Here is a 21,697-nt window from a genome sequence, read left to right as displayed (position 1 = left end):
TCTGAAGCTCCGCAACACATATTACTTTATAAAAGTCTGAAACTGCTACAGACATATGGTGATTTTTAGTAATTCCTTTACTTTTTGATGGAAATTTGTAACTGACAAGTAGTGAAATTATTAACACAAAATGTGAAACACGAGAATATCATTGATGTTTATCATCTTAGATTAACGTTAGTAAGAAAATGGCTTTTTAATGAAGTTTTTGTCACACTGAGATTTATTACACTGTTTATCAATAACCTTATTCCTTCCTTGGCAATGGCATCTAAGTTTGGTGTTAAAGCTGTATATGGCCAATATGACCCAAAGTCACCCCAACCCAGGTCATCAGCCAAAATCAAAACAATGTTTGGTGCCAAGCCACTTTTTATTGCACCAACAGAATTTGTTGTATCCTGTGACAGGTTTATATCTGGTGAATCATAATCTTTATCAGTGAAATAGCCTGATGCATACACACTACTGAGGTGTGGGTTAAAAATCATCACCAGGAACAATATCACATTGAATTTGTACTTCCAGTGGCAATTATTTGCACACATTCTTCTTGCGGTCAACTACAATGAGCAGAAAAGTTTCTGAAAGCAAATTAGAACACTATCTCTAATAATTTGCTAATGCCATTTTTGAAACAGTGCAACAACATAATATTTGCTATACACACATCATCACACACGCTCATATGTACACAATATACAGCAATAATTTTACTATCATTAAAATTGATAGAAAGTAAGCAAATTTTAATACATAACAGCAACAGTTTGAAGAATACTTTTACTCAATAAAAATATTGTTACAGGGCTATGGGACAATGAAAAAAATATACAAGGGACAAGATAAGAACAACCTTGTTCACAGGTACTAAAATTTTCTTATTTAACTGAAACTAATATGCTTTATGGCAGTGAAAATTAAATGCTACTGAAACATGTGAGTTGAAATTTTAATTTTTGACTGATTCATGTAAAAGCTATGTTAACATACCAACTGTAGTTATTCACTGAAACTAAACTGACACTAAAATTGTATTAAATCTTACCTACAAGTTATGATATAGAAATGATATGTTTAGTGAACTAACACAGATCTCTCAACACTACAATTATAAAACAAGAGAGTCAAGAAATTCTCCTCACTGATCACAAAACACTGCTGTGCACCACATAATCATCATCTATGAAGTGGAATATATATAGTTTCTTGATAGACTTATCTGATTTCACACAGCAAAATGTGTCCTTTGAAACCCTTGACCTGGAAATGACAAATAACTTTTTACTGATACTGGAGGCACATGTTATCTGATAACAACTCTTGTCAAATACTTTACACATACTGAACAATCAAACTGTAATTTATAGTAATTAATGTGCATATTATCAGATAAAAACAGTAATTAGAAAGACCCACATCCACAGGAATTATTAAATACACTCACAAGTTTCTGATAAGTGTTGTCATTCAAAAACTGAATGCAGGAAATGTTTAAGATAATTGAGAATCCACTTATGAATTTTTTCATACATCATTGGAGCAGTAGGGCCAACATTAAATCATCTTGTCAACTCTCCTTCATGATGTTTTGATCATATAACTTTGTGCCCCATCTAAGGTGATCTTGTGTAGGGGAAGAAATATGAGCTTCCATTCTAAAATTGACTAATCTTCAGCAAGAATCATTTGAAACATGAATTCTGTGTACCAAAATTGGAACTATACTAATTTTTGTCACCTAAATGCTGGGAGCAAATTGCAGTATCTTTCATTCACAGAAAGTATAAATTGAACAGACCGCTTTTTCAATAAAAGAAAGATGTGAAAAGTGCCTGCAGCAAGATAAGGGATCCACAAAAAAGATGTAGTGTTTTATAACATAAAGTTAATTACAATAACAATTTAGTAGTGAGGCAAGTATGTCACTGAGAGATCTGTGTTGTGAAAGACAACATTTGATGTCTTTTGGGGGGAAATCCAGTAAAACAAAAACAAAAACTACAAGTGAGTGAAGCTTGTAGCCCAGCCGAAAGGTTTCAGAGCTTCAAATTAAATCATTTATTGATATGTACATATATCATGTTCTGTAAATCCTATCATGAAAGAGAGCCTTCTAGAATATTGAAAATTGAAGTTCTATACTAACAGGCAGAAAAAGCCACTCAAGACTACTTCTGTAAAGTACTCTAAAAGTTCAAATGGTTCAAATGGCTCTAAGCACTACGGGACTTAACATTTGAGGTCATCAGTCCCCTAGATTTAGAACTACTTAAACCTAACTAACCTAAGGACATCACACACATCCATGCCGAGGCAGGATTCGAACTTGCGACCATAGCAGCAGCGCGGTTCCGGACTGAAGTGCCTAGAACCGCTCAGCCACAGCGGCTGGCTATACGCTTAAAGTCAATTCACTAATCTATGCACATTGATAATTTTGGTAAATATTTCTACATTAGTCTACATATATCACAAGTAGCTAATATCAAACAACCAACTGCTCCTATTCACAAATACCATTCAGCTTTTATCTGTCATTTCATACTAAGCATTTATCTAATTGTACTTATATCAGACAGCACTCTCTATCAGTTTCCTATGTACTGGAAAAAAAGTTAAAAATGTATATAACATGACATTACTGTTAACCAGAATTTATATCCCCAAGTCCACTCACTTGATAGATTACACTGTTCTACAAAAAAAACCTTTTTTTCTATTTCTGATAAAAAATATTGTGATCCTAGTTGTATTTTGAGTGCTGAATTGAAAACTGGTTTTGGTTTTTTTCTGTCAGGGATAGTTTATGAGTAATCGCAATTTTATTTCTCTTTTCAGTTCCTGATATAGTGCAGCAAACGTGAGGTGAAATTCGACAAACAAATGCACATCTTTATGATGTTATAAGTTCATCACATTAATGGAGGGTGGGATCTAACATATAACACAGTAACCTTTGTGTATACACATTAAAGCATTTATTTGACATGAGAAATTACAGAAAATTGACAAACAATGAGCCACTGCATTGTAATGCACATCACTTTTTTCTCTTGTATTGTGAATCTTTCTTCTCTCGAATGATATTCCAGCAATAATCTGCTAACATAGAAGGTACCCACTTCCCTTCATAGCGCCTTTCTATGGTAGAAATGTCTTTATGGAATCTTTCCCCATGTTCATCCGATATGTCACTACAACTCTCTGTGAAGTAGTCCAGATGAGAGTCCATCATATGTACCTTCAAAGACATATTGCACCCCAAATCCTGATATGCTTTGATCATATCCTTCACCATTGCTTTGTAGTTAGTAGCTCTTCTTCTTCCAAGGAAGTTTACTGACACCATCTTGAAACAGTCCCATACGGTGTTTTCTTTATCAGTTAAACATGCTTCAAAATTTGCATCTTTCTGCAGCTCCCTGATTTGTGGGCCCACACATACATCTTCCTTTATTTTTGCAGCTGAAAGATGGGGGAATTTGGTAGCTAGATATGCAAACCCACAGCCTGTTGGATCCATGGCCTTCACGAATTGTTTCATCAGGCGAAGTTTGATGTGAAGTGGTGGAAGTAGTATATATTCAGGAGCTACCAGACTTTCACGTTGTACATTCTTTTCGCCAACTTTCCATCTTCGCCTAGGCCATTTTGATTTCACGTAGTCAGAATTTCGGTCTCGACTATCTCACTCGCAAAGAAAACAGGCATACTTTGTGTAGCCTTGTTGCATTCCCAGTACCATAGCAATTACCTTGAAATCTGCACATATTTTCCATTTGTGTTCATTGTATTTTAATGAATTTAGCTCCTTTGTACAAATTCGTAATTCTCTTTTGTCAAACTAGCGTAAGCTACTGGAACAGAGGGTATTTTATTTCCGTTGTGGAGCAAAACACCCTTCAGACTTGTTTTCGGTGCATCTATGAAAAGTCTCCACTCCTGTGAAATATAAGTGAAGTTCAGCACTTTCATCAGGCCAGCAACGTCTTTGCAAAATGTCAGTGCTTCGTCAGTTGAAAAATAAGAAATAAAGGCATGTTCTCTGTGCCTGAACACACTGATTTTGGTACTTTGGTGCAGTAGATTATACTCTTGTAATCTTGAACCAAGCAGCTGCACCTTTTGTTTACTTAGTCCTAGATCACGTACTAAATCATTTAAATCTGCCTGTGTTAACAAATGTGGCGATGACTCACTTGTGCAGTGATATAAAGAATCATCATCTGTGATTTCTTCAGTACTACTTATTTCACTGTCACTCGGAATTTGACCTCGGGCTCTTGAAGGTACTGGAAGGTTGTCGGAATGCTGCACTGGCATTCTCGCTGAAGGCAGATCTGGGTAAACAATGTGCCTCTTCGACTTTTTGTTTGTAAAACCCTGAATTTTTGTTAGACAGAAATAACAATCAGTAACATGGTCCTTAGGCTCCCTCCACACCTTGGGAACAGCAAACAACGCCACATTCTCTTTACCTTTCCACCACTGAATTAGTTTGCAGTAACATGTAGCGCAACAGAAATGTGGTGCCCATTCTTTATCTTGGTCTCCTACCTCTACTCCAAAGTAATGTTTGTATGCTTTCTTTATGATTGAAGAAATTTTCTTCCTATTTCTGGCAAAAGTGAACTTCCCACAGATGTAGCAGAAGTAGTCCGGCTTATATCAACATCCACGACGACGTGGCATTTGTGCAAATTTAAAAATACCACTCTGGTAATACACCTGTATTAAATTAATAGTAGGGAACTAGAGGAACACTGATGTGTAAAAACAAGCAGTCGTTTTACCTTCAGCACCAGGCTCAATCAGTTTACACACAGGAACTAAAAGATTCAACAGTGCTTGGAAATATGACACACAGTTACTTGTCAGCCAAAACACCCACTCGTTAAGACTGACACAAATTGCGGCTAACACCACTGTTGTAAACTCGATGCACCTGCCCCTAGGAGGCGTGAAGCTTTACTGCCGAGGCAGTGACCGGCTGTCGCCGTTCGAGTTAATGAGACATCTCAATTTGTTATCCATTTGGATGCCTAGGAATTTCATGCATGGCATTTACTTTGGTCGGTGATTGTTTTCTACTTCTGTAACTGAAAATCACATTCATTTCTTTGGAATTGCATAACATGAGTCTTTAAGAGATTGTGGATTAATCTGTTTACTGTGAACCACTGGTAAATCTATTCCATAATTATTCCTGGTGTGATATACTTGGTACCGAACCTTGCATGGATACCACATTTAATATTTAAATGAAAGTTCCACCAACTGTATAGATTGTTTATTCTATTATATAATTATGATTTCAACTTGGCTGTTTTGAAGTACCCAACTGAATAAATACAATGGACCAGAAAGTATATAACATCATGACATGAAATGTAGGATCACAAATTTATAAAATTTTTTATAATTCAAAAATTATTGAGCTCATGTTACTTACATGTTACGCATGATTAGACATCTTTAAACAAAGTCACTGTCAAAATATGTTAAATTTGTTATGTAATGCATGTACCACAGCATATAAATCAGAACACATTTACAAAGTGTCTATCAGATGTGGAGCAAACATGACTGACATACGTTTAGTAACTATGCCATAAAATGAGTGTCAGAACCAGTCAATACATGTGCAAGTGCCATTATCTAAAGCCACATTGTCAAATTTACTAACATCATCATCATCAGTTATCTGCTATGTTAGCAGGTCCTTTGCCTCTCCATTTTCTGTGATCCATTGCTTCCTTCTTGTACCGTCCATCATGTCATCCAGTATCTGGAATCTCTTCCTTCCTCGCTTCCTTTTCCCTTCTACATAACCTTCTAAAACTGTTTTTATCAGTCCGTCATTCTTTCTTAATATATGCCCAATGCAATTTCTTTTTCTTCTCTTTATTACATCTAGTAACTGTCTTTTCTCTCCCACTCTTCTCAGTACCTCTTCATTTTTTACTCTGTCCATCCAACTTATTCTTTCCATCTTCCGCCATGTCCAGATCTCAAAAGCCTCCAGCCTTTCTCTGTCTTTTTTCCTCATAGTCCATGTTTCAGCACCATAACATAGTGGAAGCCAAAGATGAGCGTTGTAGGCTGTCAGTTTATGTGGTATACTCTACGTTTGAATCCAGGGATGTATTGTTGGCAATAGGCCAGAGTAACATACTCTGTTGCTAATATGTAACGTAAACAAATGTTCTTAAACCAAGAAATTTAGCCATGGTTATAAATCATGTACTATGTTAAATACAAATTATTATTGTGCATTACTGCACTTAAAGCGACATAATGTAACAATCTGTCCAAATGTACTATGAAAGTTGATCATATACAACCATATTATGAAAGAGCACACAAATGCTTTACAGTATACTGTTACATTATGGTATATAATGTTTTTATGACAAATATTTGTAGTATACAACGTTTTTAAAACAAATGTTCACTCGTTCTTTCATAGAACAACTGTATATGATCAGCTTTCATAGTACATTTTGATAGATGGTTACGTTATGTACCTTTTACAACTGATCTACTTTGCACTAATGCATGATTATAGTTCATATTCAGCATACCACATGATGTATAACAGCCCCTTCCAATCATTGCTAAATTCTCTGGTGTATGTGTATTCGTTTACACAACATATTCATAACTTAGAACAACCATCAAAAGATATAAAAGCCTTATTCAATTTATGTAACTCTGTTCTATTGCCTACAACACTTCTCTAGATTCAACCACAGAGTACATCACATAAACTGACAGGCTACGATGTTCATCTTTGGCTTCCATTACTTACTCCATTACTTGGACTTACTCCATAGATGTACATCATAAGCTGCTAAATAAATAAATAAATAAATTAGAAAATTCAACAATGTGGCTTTAGATAATGGTGTCTGAACATGTAGTGACTGTTCTTGGTGATCATTTTATGCCACAGTTATTACATGTGTGTCAGACACGATTTTCCTATTTTTGCCAGAAGCTCTACGAAAATGTTCTCATTCGTATGCTATGGCACTTGCATTATATAACAAAGTTTAATATATTTTAATGATGACTTTGTTTACAGAAGTCTAATCATGCTTAAAACGTAAGCAAATATTTTCAATGATAAATTTTGAAACTCAAAAAAAAAAAATTTTTGATCTTAAACTGTACCGGCATAATGCTACCTTCTTTCTGATTCACTGCATTTTTCATTAAATTCTGTACATATTTATCTTTTCATTGTGGTAGTTGAAAATAGCCGAAGAGCAAAATCATGACTGTAAAGTTCGCGTCATATAGGAAGGCAGCTCTATTTTCAGCTGTTCTGTGCAATCCAGACGACTGACTGTTAGCAGCCAATAAGATTCATTCTCTCTCCAAGCAGCTAGCCGCGAGTTAGAACCTAGACTGCAAGAATCTCGCTGTGCTGTTTCCGTATTTTGGGACAGTGCAGTTTCATTCACGAGGCGACCAAATTATTCATTCTGATGTTGATGTTACTTTCTTGTAACAGTATAGCTGTGATTGTGTATCTGTAAACATTTTAGTGTGACTTCCAAATAAATATGTCAGGTGACGGCAATAAACATGAAGTTCTGTACAAGCAACCTTAATTAAGTTGTGTGCCTGTGGAGTATCTTCTTAGTTGTATGGCTGAATGATTTCCTGTCAGAAAGGTCACAGTATGCAGCAACTGACAGAAAATCATCAAGAAAAATGTAAGTAATAACTGGTGTTTGCAAGGAAGCTTTGTTGGCCTTCTGCTGTTCCGCTCATAAATGATTTAGGAGACAATCTGAACTGTCCTCTTAGACTGTTTGCAGATGATGCTGTGATTTACCATCTTATAAAGTCACCAAATGATTAAAACAAATTACAAAATGATTTAGATAAGATATCTGTGTGATGAGAAAAGTGGCAACTGACTCTAAATAATGAAAAGTCTGAATTCATCCACAAGAGTACTAAAGAGAACATGCTAAATTTCGGTTTACAGAATGATGTTGGTGTTGTTTTCAGTCCGAAGACAGGTTTGATACAGCTCTCCATGCCCCTCTATCCTGTGCAAGCCTCTTCATCTCCGAGTAACTACTGCAACCTACATTCTTTTGAATCTCCTTAGTGTATTCATCTCTTGGCCTCCTCCTATGATTTTTACCCTCCATTCTTCCCTCCAACACTAAATTGGTAACTGCTTGATGGCTCAGAATGTGTCCTACCAACTGTCAAATTGGGCCACGAACTCCTCCTCTGCCCAATTCTTTTCAGTACCTCCTCATTAGCTATGTGATATACCCATCTAATCTTCAGCATTCTTCTGTAGCTCCCCATTTGAAAAGCTTCTATTCTCTTCTGGTCTAAACTGTTTATCATCCACATTTCACTTCCATACATGGCTACACTCCACACAAATACTTTCAGAAAAGACTTCCTAACACTCTTCTCCCAAGTTATGTTCAGTACCTCCTCATTAGTTATGTGATCTACTCATCTAATCTTCAGCATTCTTCTGCAGTACCCAAGTTCAAAAGCTTCTATTCTCTCCTTGTCTAAACAATTTATCATCCACGTATCACTTCCATAGAGGGATACACTCCATACAAATACTTTCAGAAAAGGCTTCCAGACACTTAAATCTATACTCAATGTTAGCAAAGTGCTGTTCTTCAGAAACACTTTCCTTGCCACAGCCAGTCTACATTTTATATCCTCTCTACTTCAACCATCATCACTTATTTTGCTGCCCAAATGGCAAATCTCATCTATTTCCTAACCTATTTCCTTCATCATCAGCTGATTTAATTTGACTACACTCCATTATCCTCATTTTGCTTTTGTTGATATTCGTCTTATATCCTTCTTTAAAGACACTGTCCATTCCATTCAACTGTTATTCTAAGTCCTTTGCTGTCTCTTACAGTATTACAATGCCATCGGCAAACCTCAACGTTTTTATTTCTTCTCCCTTGATTTTAATTCCTACTTCAAATTTTTCTTTTATTTTCTTTACTGCTTGCTCAATATACAGATTGAATAACATTGGGGATAGGCTACAATCCTGTCTCACTCCCTTCTCAACCACTGCTTCCCTTTCGTGCCCCCCGACTCTTATAACTGCCACCTTTTTTTCTATACAAATTGTAAATAGCCTCTCGCTCCCTATATTTGCCCCTGCCACCTTCAGAATTTGAAAGAGAGAATTCCAGTCAAGATTGTCAAAAGATTTCTCTAAGTCTACAAATGCTAGAAACATAGGTTTGCCTTTCCTTACCCGATCTTCTATGATAAGTCATAGGGTCAGTATTGCCTCTCGTGGTCCAACATTTCTACAGAATACAAACTGATCTTTCCTGAGGTCAGCTTCTACCACTTTTTACATTCGTCTGTAAAGAATTCGTGTTAGTACTTTGATATTGTGACTTATTAAACTGATAGTTCGGTAATTTTCACAACTGTCAACACCTGCTTTCTTTGGGATTGGAATTATTACATTCTTCTTGAAGTCTAAGGGTATTTCACTCATATCATACATCTTGCTCACCAGATGGAAGAGTTTTGTCAAGGCTGGCTCTCAAAAGAATATCAGTAGTTCTATCGGAATATTGTCTACTCCTGAGGCCTTGTTTAGACTAAGGCCTTTCAGTGCCCTGTCAAATTCTTCCTGCAGTATCATATCTCCCATCTCATCTCCATCTACGTCCTCGTCCATTTCCATAATATTGCCCTCAAGTACATCACCCTTTATAGTGTTTCGGGATATTTGTAAACATCCCAACACACTATTGGAAAGCCGTCAACAAGAGATGCTCGTGAGTAAATGAATAAGGATAAATGTAGTGGGAAAGGGACGCTGTGTGTTTTCCTTTCTTGTATGCAGTGAATGTGGAGCAGTGGTGGAGCTGGTGAGAAGGGGACCACTAAAAATGGTATTACAACCGCCTGGGAGTCATTTGTACTATGGTGCAGCAAGTGCCTGAATCCAAGAGCCATGGAGTAAATAACACACCAACAAGGCGTAATGAACTACTGAAGAGAGTTAGTAGATTTTTATTTTATTATTATTATTATTATTATTTTTTTCAGTTTCTACAGAATACATGTACAGACATTTGAATGTACTCAAGAGTGTGATTTTACCATTTGTGAGAAGTGTGGCTATTTATTTAGTAGCGCATTAGAGAGAACTTTTGGAAGCATTTCAGGAACCTTCACCGCAGTTGGATCGACAGGGAGGTAGCACAGAAGGAGAAGAAGAGAAGATAAAGATAATACTACTTTCATCTGGAAAGAAGGAAAAATACACCCCACCTTGTACAGATCCTCTATATACTCCTTCACGTTTCTGCTTTCCCTTCTTTGTGTAGGAATGGTTTTCCATCTGAACTCTTGATATTCAGACAGGTGATCTCCTTTTCACCAAAGGTCTCTCTAATTTTCCTGTAGGCAGCATCTATCTTACCCCTAATGATATATGCTTCTACATCCTTACATTTGTCCTCTAGCCATTCCCACTTAGCCATTTTGCACTTCCTGACGATCTCATTTTTTGAGATGTTTATATTCCTTTTTGTCTGCTTCATTTACTGCATTTTTATACCTTCTCCTCTCATCAGTTGAATTCAATATCTCTTGTGTTACCCAAGGATTTCTACTAGCCCTTGTCTTTTTACCTACTTGAGCCTCTGCTGCCTTCACTATTTCATCTCTCAGAGTTACCCATTTAACTTCTACTGTTCATCTGGTTCATTCAGTTTATCCAGGTCCCATATCTTTATATTTGTACTTTTTTGCAATTTCTTCAGTTTTAATCTACAGTTCATGACCAATAACTTGTGGTCAGATTCCACATTTGCTGCTGTAAATATCTTACAATTTAAAACCAGGTTCCTAAATCAATGTCTTACTATTATATAATCAATCTGAAACCTCCCGGTGTCTCCATGTCTCTTCCATGAATACAATCTTCTTTCTGATTCTTAAACCAAGTGTCAGCCATGATTAAGTTATGCTCTGAACAAAATTCTACCAGGCGGCTTCCTCTTTCATTCCTTACCTCCAGTCCATATTCACCTAGTTTACCTTCTCTTCATTTTCCTACTACCGAATTCCAGTCCCTCATGACTATTAAATTTTCGTCTCCCTTAACTAGCTGAATAATTTCTTTTATCTCATCACACATTTCTTCAATCTCGTCATCTGTAGAGCTAGTTGGCATATAAACTTGGACTACTGTAGTAGGTGTGGGCTTTGTGTCTATCTTGGCCACAATAATGCATTCACTATGCTGTTTGTAATAGCTTCTCCACGTTTCTATTTCTTTTCTTTCTTTTTTTTTTTTTTTTTTTTTTTAATTCATTATTAAACCTACTCCTGCATTACCCCTATTTTATTTTGTATTTATAGCCCTGTATTCACCTGACAAGAAGTCCTGTTCCTCCTGCCACCAAACTTCATTAATCCCACTATGTCTAACTTTAACGTATCCATTTCCCTTTATAAATTTTCTAACCTACATGCCCGATTAAGGGATCTGACATTCCACACTCATCTGTAGAACTCCAGTTTTGTTTCTCCTGATAACGACATTGTCCTGAGTAGTCCCCACCTGGAGATCCAAATGAGGGACTATTTTACCTCCACAATATTTTACCCAAGAGGACGCCATCATCAGTTAATCATACAGTGAAGCTGCATGCCCTCAGGAAAAATTATGTCTATAGTTTAACCTTGCTTTCAGCCGTTTGCTGTACCAGCACAGTGATGCTGTTTTGGTTCATGTTACACAGGCCAGTTCAGTCAATTATCCAGATTGTTGCACTTGCAACTACTGAAAAGGCTGCTGCCCCTCTTCAAGAATGACATGTTTGTCTGGCCTGTCAACAGAACCCCTCTGTTGTGGTTCTCTTATGGTTCGGCTATCTGTATCGCTGAGGCACACAAGCCTCCCACCAACGGCATGGTCCATGGTTCATGGGGGGAGGGTTTACTGGATAAGTTTTGTTGAATTTACAGCCTTTACATTTGTTTGTTTACGGGATAAAACACACAAATCTAAAGGCTGTAAATTCAACTAATAAGTTAGGGATGACAATTACAGATAACTTAAATTTCGATGATCACATGGATAATGTGTGGAAAACAAATCAAAGACTGTGATTTATTGGTAGTACACTTAGAAAATGTAACAGGTCTACTAAATAGATTACTTATATCATGTTTTTCTGCCCTCTTCTGGAGTATTGCTGTCCGGTGTGGGATCCACAGCAGATAGAAGTCACAAAAAAGTTCAAAGAATGGCAGTTCGTTTTGTACTGTTGCGAAATTGGCGAGAGACTGCCTCAGTTATGATACACGAGTTGGGGTGGCAATCATCAAAACAAAGGTGTTTTTTGTTGTGGCAGGATCTTCTCATGAAATTTCAGTCACCAGCTTTCTCTTCAGAGTGTGAAAATACTTTTCTGGCACCCACCTACATAGAAAGGAATGGTCATATGATAAAATAAGATAAATTAGAGCTCTCACAGAAACATTAGAGTGTTTGTGTTTCCTGTGCACTGTCCGAGAGTGGAACGGTAGAGATAAAGTTTGAAGGTAGTTCGATGAACCTTCTGCCAGGCACTTAATTGTGGTTTGCAGAATAATCATGTATGTGTAGACACAGATGCTTCACAAGCAGTCTAGGTGGTTTACATCCCGCATTTATAACTTTTTAAAATGTATATCTGAAAGTGAGACTTCTATTTTTTAGATTTCGAAGATTCAAGAACGAATTGCAGAAGCATGTGTTGGCAAGAGAACTGTACAGAGAATAGTAAACAAAAGTGTCGGAGCTGCAGAAATATCAGCAAAATTTGTTTTTATGCCACCTGTAAATCATCGAAATCACAAGAAACCTGTAACACAAATGGATGGTTTTGACTATGATATTTTAAAGTGCTCCATGTATGAAATATACATGAGCAGGGAATACCCGTCATCAAAGAAATTTCTTACAATTATGCCTGAGAAAATTGGCTTCAAAGATAGCACTTCGTCAGTGCAAAGAATTCTGAAAGACATTGGTTTCAAATGTTTTAAGAAGACAGTTTTTAATTGAAAGAAGCGACACAGAAGCATCACGAACCACATCCCTTACAAAGATGCACAATACAAGAGGGAGTGGTAGCTCTACAGTGTATTACATTGATGAAACAGGAATGAATCAGAATCATTCCATGAATACCTGCTGGAAAATGAATGATAGTACCGGCAGTTTTAAAGTTCCCACAAGAAAAGGTTCTCCGATACTTATTCTGCATGCTGGTTCACCTTCTGATTTGGTTCCTGAGAGCAAACTTGTATTTAGGTGTAAGAAAATCAGTAGTGACTACCATTCGAAAATGAACACTGTCGCTTTCAAAAAGTGGTTCACTGAACAATTCTTGCCATACCTTGATTCAAAGTCGATCATTGTAATTACCACGTCAGTTATCATTCAGTTGTTACAGAGAAAAGACCAAGTACGAATACCAGGAAAGGTGTTGTGCTCTGGCTGAAAATAAAAATATACCGGGCAATATAAGCCAGATTCGTGATAAACTCCTGCAGCTTTTTTGGATGTGAACATGCATTTACCCACATATCACTGTCAATTTAATCCAATAGAATTAATTTGCAGACAGGTTACAAGCTACATGGGGAGAAAAAAGCTCCAGATAACACACGCTGAAATGATTGTGCATGAAGCACCAGGTAGCAGTAGCCTTCGGCATGGGCACACTGTGGGCAGCTCACTGAAAAGTTTGAGAAATAAGACTTTGACAGGGAGGTGAAGATGCATAAAAGCCTTGAATCTATCCTCCTAAATTTACAATCAGATGGTTTGGAAGTGAACTTTGATAGCAGGTGGTATTATGACGTAGACTTTGAAACAAAGTAAAGCAATAATCTTCCTTGGTTTCACAGACTCATGGTTTAAAAATGTTTTTGTCAACTGCATACATAGTACATAAGAACTTCCTAGGTTTTATTGATTAGGAATACAAAGCCTATGAAGTATTCACCCTATAACGTTCAACACATTGCCCTAGGAGAAGTTAAGCTTTTTCCAGTGTGTTGTATGCTTTGATTACTCACAAGAAGGCGGCCAAATAAATTCATCAAAAACTGCAATATTTTGACAAGTAAACACCTGTCATTTTCAGGGCATGAATTGTAAAATGTCTTAAAATGAAAGTGTGGGGTTAACTGTTGAGATACTGGTGGTTTTCGACATTATCATCAGCATTCTTTCGAGTTATTCACAGAAGATGGTTAATTGTTTGCTTGTTCAATGGATCATAAAAGCATTCTCCCACTGTAATGTTGAATGAATTAATTCAAACTAATAATTCCTCTTGACACTGGAAAATATAACATACTGAAAATTTTTATGATAGTCTCTTGCACTAGTCTTTGCTACCATGTCTTCTTTTTTGCACATATTGATTTACGTTGAATGGCAGTGAAACACAGCCACATACAGGCATTATAAACATTTAAAAAATTGTATGGATTAGAAGCAGTTGTCAAACAAATATAATGCTTTCATTTTGCGTTGGAAGTTTATTTTCTTGTGTATATCCAAATCACAATAAATAGCAATGCGTTGGAAGTTTATTTTCTTGTGTATATCCAAATCACAATAAATAGCAATTACTGCAACAATTTCTGATGATCTTGTCATTAGACAATCGTCATTTTGAGAAAAATTACACTTCACGTCTTCACAAAGTTGCATCAGCTGTTCTCTCCTACCAACGACACACAGACAACTGCTATGGAGCAGTGGACACAACCACAAGAGTAAGACTTCTCTCATGTAGATGTCTGATTGAAATTGATTTTAAAATGTATAATTCCCTCATAGATGCAAACATATAATACAATGTACTGATGGCAAATGGGCCTGACTGTTGACCGCAGCCGGCCGAAGTGGCCGTGCGGTTAAAGGCGCTGCAGTCTGGACCCGCAAGACCGCTACGGTCGCAGGTTCGAATCCTGCCTCGGGCATGGATGTTTGTGATGTCCTTAGGTTAGTTAGGTTTAACTAGTTCTAAGTTCTAGGGGACTAATGACCTCAGAAGTTGAGTCCCATAGTGCTCAGAGCCATTTTTGTTGACCGCAGCAACACAGTTCGGTAATACGGATCTTGTTTGCCCGCTCTCTGTCGCCGCGCATATGCAGACCTCATCCCCTCCACAATTCCCTATTGCTCTACTCTATGTGTGGAACTGCCATCCTACGTGACGCAGGCTATAGACTAAACAATCTACATCTACATCTACATCCATACTCCGCAAGCCACCTGACGGTGTGTGGGGGAGGGTACCTTGAGTACCTCTATCAGTTCTCCCTTCTATTCCAGTCTTGTATTGTTCGTGGAAAGAAGGATTGTCGGTAAGACTCTGTGTGGGCTCTAATCTCTCTGATTTTATCCTCATGGTCTCTTCGCAAGGTATACGTAGGAGGGAGCAATATACTGCTTGACTCCTCGTTGGAGGTATGTTCTCGAAACTTCAACAAAAGCCCATACCGAGCTACTGAGCGTCTCTCCTGCAGAGTCTTTCACTGGAGTTTATCTATCATCTCCGTAATGCTTTTGCGATTACTAAATGATCCTGTAACGAAGCGCACTGCTCTCCGTTGGATCTTCTCTATCTCTTCTATCAACCCTATCTGGTACGGATCCCACATTGCTGGGCAGTATTCAAGCAGTGGGCGAACAAGCGTACTGTAACCTACTTCCTTTGTTTTCAGATTGCATTTCTTTAGGATTTTTCCAATGAATCTCGGTCTGGCATCTGCTTTACCGACGATCAACTTTATATGATCATTCCATTTTAAATCACTCCTAATGCGTGCTCCCAGATAATTTATGGAATTAACTGCTTCCAGTTGCTGACCTGCTACATTGTAGCTAAATGATAAGGGATCTTTCTTTATGTGTATTCATAGCACATTAAACTTGTCTACATTGAGATTCAATTGCCATTCCCTGCACCATGCGTCAATTCACTGCAGATCCTCCTGCATTTCAGTACAATTTTCCATTGTTACAACCTCTCGATATACCACAGCATCATCCGCAAAAAGCCTCAGTGAACTTCCGATGTCATCCACAAGGTAATTTATGTATATTGTGAATAGCAATGGTCCTACGACACTCCCCTGCGGCACACCTGAAATCACTCTTACTTCGGAAGACTTCTCTCCATTGAGAATGACATGCTGCATTCTGTTATCTACGAACTCTTCAATCCAATCACACAATTGGTCTGATAGATGCTCTTACTTTGTTCATTAAATGACTGTGGGGAACTGTATCGAACGCCTTGCGGAAGTAAAGAAACATGGCATCTATCTGGGAACCCGTGTCTATGGCCCTCTGAGTCTCGTGGACAAATAGCACGAGCTGGGTTTCACACGATCGTCTTTTTTGAAACCCATGCTGATTCCTAGAGAGTAGATTTCTAGTCTCCAGAAAAGTCATTATACTTGAACATAATACGTGTTCCAAAATTCTACAACTGATCGACGTTAGAGATATAGGTCTATAGTTCTGCACATCTGTTCGACGACCCTTCTTGGAAACGGGGATGACCTGTGCCCTTTTCCAATCCTTTGGAACGCTACGCTCTTCTAGAGACCTACGATACACTGCTGCAAGAAGGGGGCAAGTCCCTTCGTGTACTCTGTGTAAAATTGAACTGGTATCCCATCAGGTCCAGCAGCCTTTCCTCTTTTGAGCGATTTTAATTGTTTCTCTATCCCTCTGTCGTCTATTTCGATAGCTACCATTTTGTCATCTGTGCGACAATCTAGAGAAGGAACTACAGTGCTGTCTTCCTCTGTGAAACAGCTTTGGAAAAAGACATTTAGTATTTCTGGCTTTAGTCTGTCATCCTCTGTTTCAGTTCCATTTTGGTCACAGAGTGTCTGGACATTTTGTTTTGATCCACCTACCGCTTTGGCATCAAGACCAAAATTTCTTAGGATTTTCTGCCAAGTCAGTACATAAAATCTATACAGTCAAATGGTGGAGTTTTCATTTAAACAGTATGACTGTGGCCTCAAGCTACAGAAAGAGTATCACCACATTTAATGTTTACCTACTGCAAATGTAGCTTTACTCCTGTGGTATCTTGTGTTAATATGACACTCTCTTTTCTGTAGTTAAGATATGCCTCCATCTACATAAAGGTAGTGCATATAATGGTGCAACATTTTAGTTTCCCTGGTCGTGTTTTACAATGTACACAACTGAAAGTACAGTATTAGCAAGATTACAAAAAATGCTCTCAGGGTAATTTTTCCTGTTTAGTTCCACCAGAATTAAGTTTTCGAAATCATGTATTGCTTTTTCTGTAGAGGAACTTTAACAGTAGCCAAATTGAGCAGTGTTAAAAGATAAGTGGATCAGTATTCAGCATACATCATCGGTAAGGCTTAAGGAGAAGGCTATGGATGAGGATTTCACAAAGAATTCTTCCAGATGACTGTCATATTGACATTAAGGTGACACCAAGTTATTCTACTGGTGTACTGTGCACAACAGATGAGGTTTCCTATTATAGTCCACGAAATGCATAGTGTCTGAATAGCTAGTACGCAGCTAATGGCTATAGAAGTAAAACTGAAAAACGTAAGCTTACCAATACATCTTAAGATAGTCTGTACTTGTTCTTCATTAGTACTGTAAAATATGTGGCACGTGAATGATTTTGCAGTGCTGCAAGATTTTTCCCTGTGAAAGAAAGAGTGAAGTCATTTATTTTCCAGAAAAGATACATGTTCTAAATCTAGTGACAGGCTGGATTTTTTCAGTCACAGAAATGTAACTGCAGAACCATTTCACATGACATGCTCGTCATATGTGAGATATTTATTTTCTTCAGTATCTAAGACTTGTGAGTGTCAATAAAGGACACACAGGGATTTTATTATTTACAATATTTATATTTTTTTCACAATAAATGTACTAGATTGAAGCAAATCTAACCCTCATATTCATCTCAGTGCATATCTGCCACATTAATATGAATATAGAATAACAAGTGCAAAGTAGTTTTAATGTTACAAATTTGTAAAGATTACTTTGTGATTAAAAGATATTCATGAATGTGCTGCACGAGGAAAGGCAAGGTTATGAAGAAACAGAATAACAAAATAGTTTTTGTGAGTTTGTAGCTCAACAGTGGTGAGCTTACAGGCAGCAAGAGAGCTACAAGCATCATTAGGCCAGAGAAATGAACAAAAACTATTTTGTGATTCTGTTTCTCTAAAAACTCACCTTTTTCATGTACCAAATAACATGAAAAAAATTTTGGATAAAGGATGTTATGGAGTAGTTTTTGTTCCATTCTCCAGGCTTTTGATGTTTGCAGCTTTCTTTCTGCCTGATAACTTGTCAGCACAGTACTGTCCAACTACAAACTCACTGCCCTTTCTCATTCTACAGTGGCAGCACATACAGTTAGTAAATGATACTTAACAAATACTAAAAATAACAAACAAACAATGCCTCATATGACTTCCTACTGTAGCCAGCTACAAACTCACTGCCCATTCTCATTCTACAGTGGCAGCACATACAGTTGGTAAATACTAAAAATAATGACTTCCTACTGTAGGCCCTTTCAATTGTCTTGCCCAAACTGTTACTTCTTCGCCACAGCAGTCCTTCAAAGGAGGACAACCCTAATTCTAGGGCTATATTTTATTTTTGACACATGATCTATCCCGACAATTGTAAAAACGGCGATGGTACATTAGTACTTACTAATGTAAAATTGTTACCTTCTGAAGAAGACAAATTTATATTTGTCGAAACCTAGGTAAAGAATTTCCTTATCCATTGCAACTGGCCGCCTGTTTATAATTTTATTAATAGAAATTCACTGTTTTTCCTCAACTGAATAACATAGTTCAGAAATGAGAGTTCCATATTGCTCACAATTTTTTTTTACAAAGTTCTCTACATCAGTGGCAGAGTGTGGACAGAAATGGAGATTGTAGCAACTAACAGATCCGACTCCTCTGCTACCAGCCCACAGGGGCAGATTTCATTTGAGGGTGTAGCCGACGTGCGAAATGCCCCACTCTGAACAGCTAGTGACCACAGCTGCAGCTAATAACTATATCCATTTTGATCATTGCCATTTCATTTGAGACTTTGTAGTCACCTAATAATCTGATGCTAGTAGTGTATGTTTCTACTGAGTGAAGCTCAGTAAAAAGTATCAATGTATCATTAAAAATAAAATGGATAGAATTTTTGAGAGATGTGAAATAAATGTCTATGTGCTCTGAAAGAATCATTTAAACATAGAAAGTAGCTGAAATATTTATGTTACAATAGCCAAAAGCCAGACCAAGTCACTGAATTATGGACTCTACAATATCACTGAATTTCAAAATTGTAAGTCAAAACCATGAGGTAGATAATTTACGTAGATACTATCAAATTCTGTATAGTATTCGTTTTTACCAAAATTTGTCAGTAAGTATCGTAAATAAAGAAAAATCAATGTAATGAAATCATATTACATGTAAAATAATAGGCTTCTGACCAGTTTGTATTATATACCTTTCTTTACTGCCACATAAAAAACATAGAAAAGCACCCAATAACTCCAAAAACATTTACTTCACCTTTTCGAAAATTTGTAAGAGTTATCTGTTTTCAAATTCTACAACTCAGAGATAGTAAGGTTTTATATAAGCATCCACTACTGCTTTAGAATGATTATTCAAAGAAAGTGATGTCATTAGAAAGTGTCTAGTGCAAACAGCACAAGGGAGCATCTGCTCTTGCAATCAAAACCTTTCAGGAATGCGGACCAGTTACAGGGCAGCTTACTAAATAGGTGACTAATGTAGCATGTAAGTCTATATCTTCTTCTTTACAATCACCAAACACTGAATTTATTATTGTTCAGTGATAAATTTTAAGATTTAATATTGAACTATTGTTTTTCACACAGAGAGAGAATACCACAGAGAAGCATAACTGCAGCCTTAAATGAAGCAAACTGAACAATCCTCTGTCATGTTTTTGGAAGTCAGGAAAAGAGCGTAGCACATGATAGCACGTAAGGACATCAAGAAATTACAACCATTAATGCTTAGCAATTCTAGCCAGAAACAATATTACCTACGAGTATAGCAAACTAATGCTTGATATATAACAGAGGGAAACATTCCACGTGGAAAAATATATCTAAAAAGAAAGATGGCGAGTGTATACCTGTCCTTTTTTCCCCCTAAGGTAAGTCTTTCCGCTCCCGGGATTGGAATGACTCCTTATCCTCTCCCTTAAAACCCACATCCTTTCGTCTTTCCCTCTCCTTCCCCTCTTTCCTGATGAGGCAACAGTTTGTTGCGAAAGCTTGAATTTTGTGTGTATATTTGTGTTTGTTTGTGTGTCTATCGACCTGCCAGCGCTTTTGTTTGGTAAGTCTCATCATCTTTCTTTTTAGATATATATATATATATATATATATATATATATATATATATATATATATATATATATATATATATATATATATATATATATTAATTTTTCAACAGTGTCAGTAGCTTTCATATAAACACTTTAATCCCAGACAATCAGTAAAACAGTACTCACTTGAAATAAGAAATATTCGTACTTTTATTGTTTTTGTGTATGAAGTTACACACTGCACAAATGTTAGGCATGATTTCGAAAACAAATTCAGCAACTACTTATTTTACAAGTTTGAACGTTTATGTCTACTATCCTGCCTTCAGAACAACCAGAGCCTGACTTCCGAAAATATGGTGGTTAACAGTACAATATGGCACCGCACGGAGTACTAAATAACATGCCACAGCCTCTGTGTGTATTCTGTCTCTTTGTTTTATCATTAAGCCACCAGACATTTTGAACCTGGACATCATTCCGTCTTAAAATCAATTAAGTAAGTGAAAGAATACATACAATTCATATAAGACAAAAATACTACATAAGATGCATTGGCCGGGAAATAATGTGAGACACCATCAGTAATAAAAGGATTAGATGTCTCAGGATACAAAGATCTCTCTCTAAGTACAACTTATAGTCCAAGATGTGGATCTCAGCCAGAATCACAAGACATAGGATTGCCTTAAAAATGCATGAACCATGGGGCTCTGGTGAAGTTACATTGAGAATAGTTGGGCAGTAGTGGATGCGATGAAACTTTCAAGACAAAAAATGAGTCTTCAGTGTAAAATTATGACAGCAAGACAGTGACACTGGCTTGGCAGGAATGATAGTTTTTTATACTATAAAAGTCACCAAAGCCAAACACAAACAATATATCATGAAGGAAGCATCAAATATTCATGAAATGATAAACAAAACTGACCAGCTGGTCAATTTGTATAAAGATAAATCATGAAGTGGCTACAGCAAACGAAAAGCTTAAGACTTTTTCAATGTACATTGTTAAAGAACAGCAACTGATGCATGCCCACTGACTTTGCTCAGTGGTCAATTTGGACATGTAAAAATACTGAGATGTGGTGCTGGGTTAGATGGCACAGACCATGGCGGATGGTGGGGATCTGAAGGGAGACTGCATGGGAGTTAGAGAAGGGGGGGGGGGAGATCTGAAGGGAGACTGCATGGGAGTTAGAGAAGTGTGTGGGGGGGGGGGGG

General features: G+C 37.2%; 1 protein-coding gene across 2 annotated transcripts in view; it reads right to left on the bottom strand.

Annotated features, from left to right (window-relative positions):
• Positions 1-354: 354 nt before the first annotated feature.
• LOC126236205 (uncharacterized) overlaps positions 355-21,697 on the bottom strand; it is a 104,558-nt gene continuing 83,215 nt past the window's right edge. For both annotated transcript variants that reach the window (XM_049945318.1, XM_049945319.1), the window contains 2 exons: positions 17,682-17,773; positions 355-1,263 (listed from right to left, as the gene is read on the bottom strand). In XM_049945318.1, coding sequence (XP_049801275.1) covers positions 1,229-1,263; positions 17,682-17,773 — 127 coding nt within the window. In that variant the 3' untranslated portion in view covers positions 355-1,228. The remainder of the gene's footprint in view (positions 1,264-17,681; positions 17,774-21,697) is intronic.

This window comes from Schistocerca nitens, chromosome 2 (genome assembly GCF_023898315.1).
Source record: "Schistocerca nitens isolate TAMUIC-IGC-003100 chromosome 2, iqSchNite1.1, whole genome shotgun sequence".
Lineage (NCBI taxonomy): Eukaryota > Metazoa > Arthropoda > Insecta > Orthoptera > Acrididae > Schistocerca > Schistocerca nitens.
The sequence above is the reverse complement of the archived record's forward strand: the minus strand, read 5'-3'. Positions and strand labels throughout refer to the sequence as shown.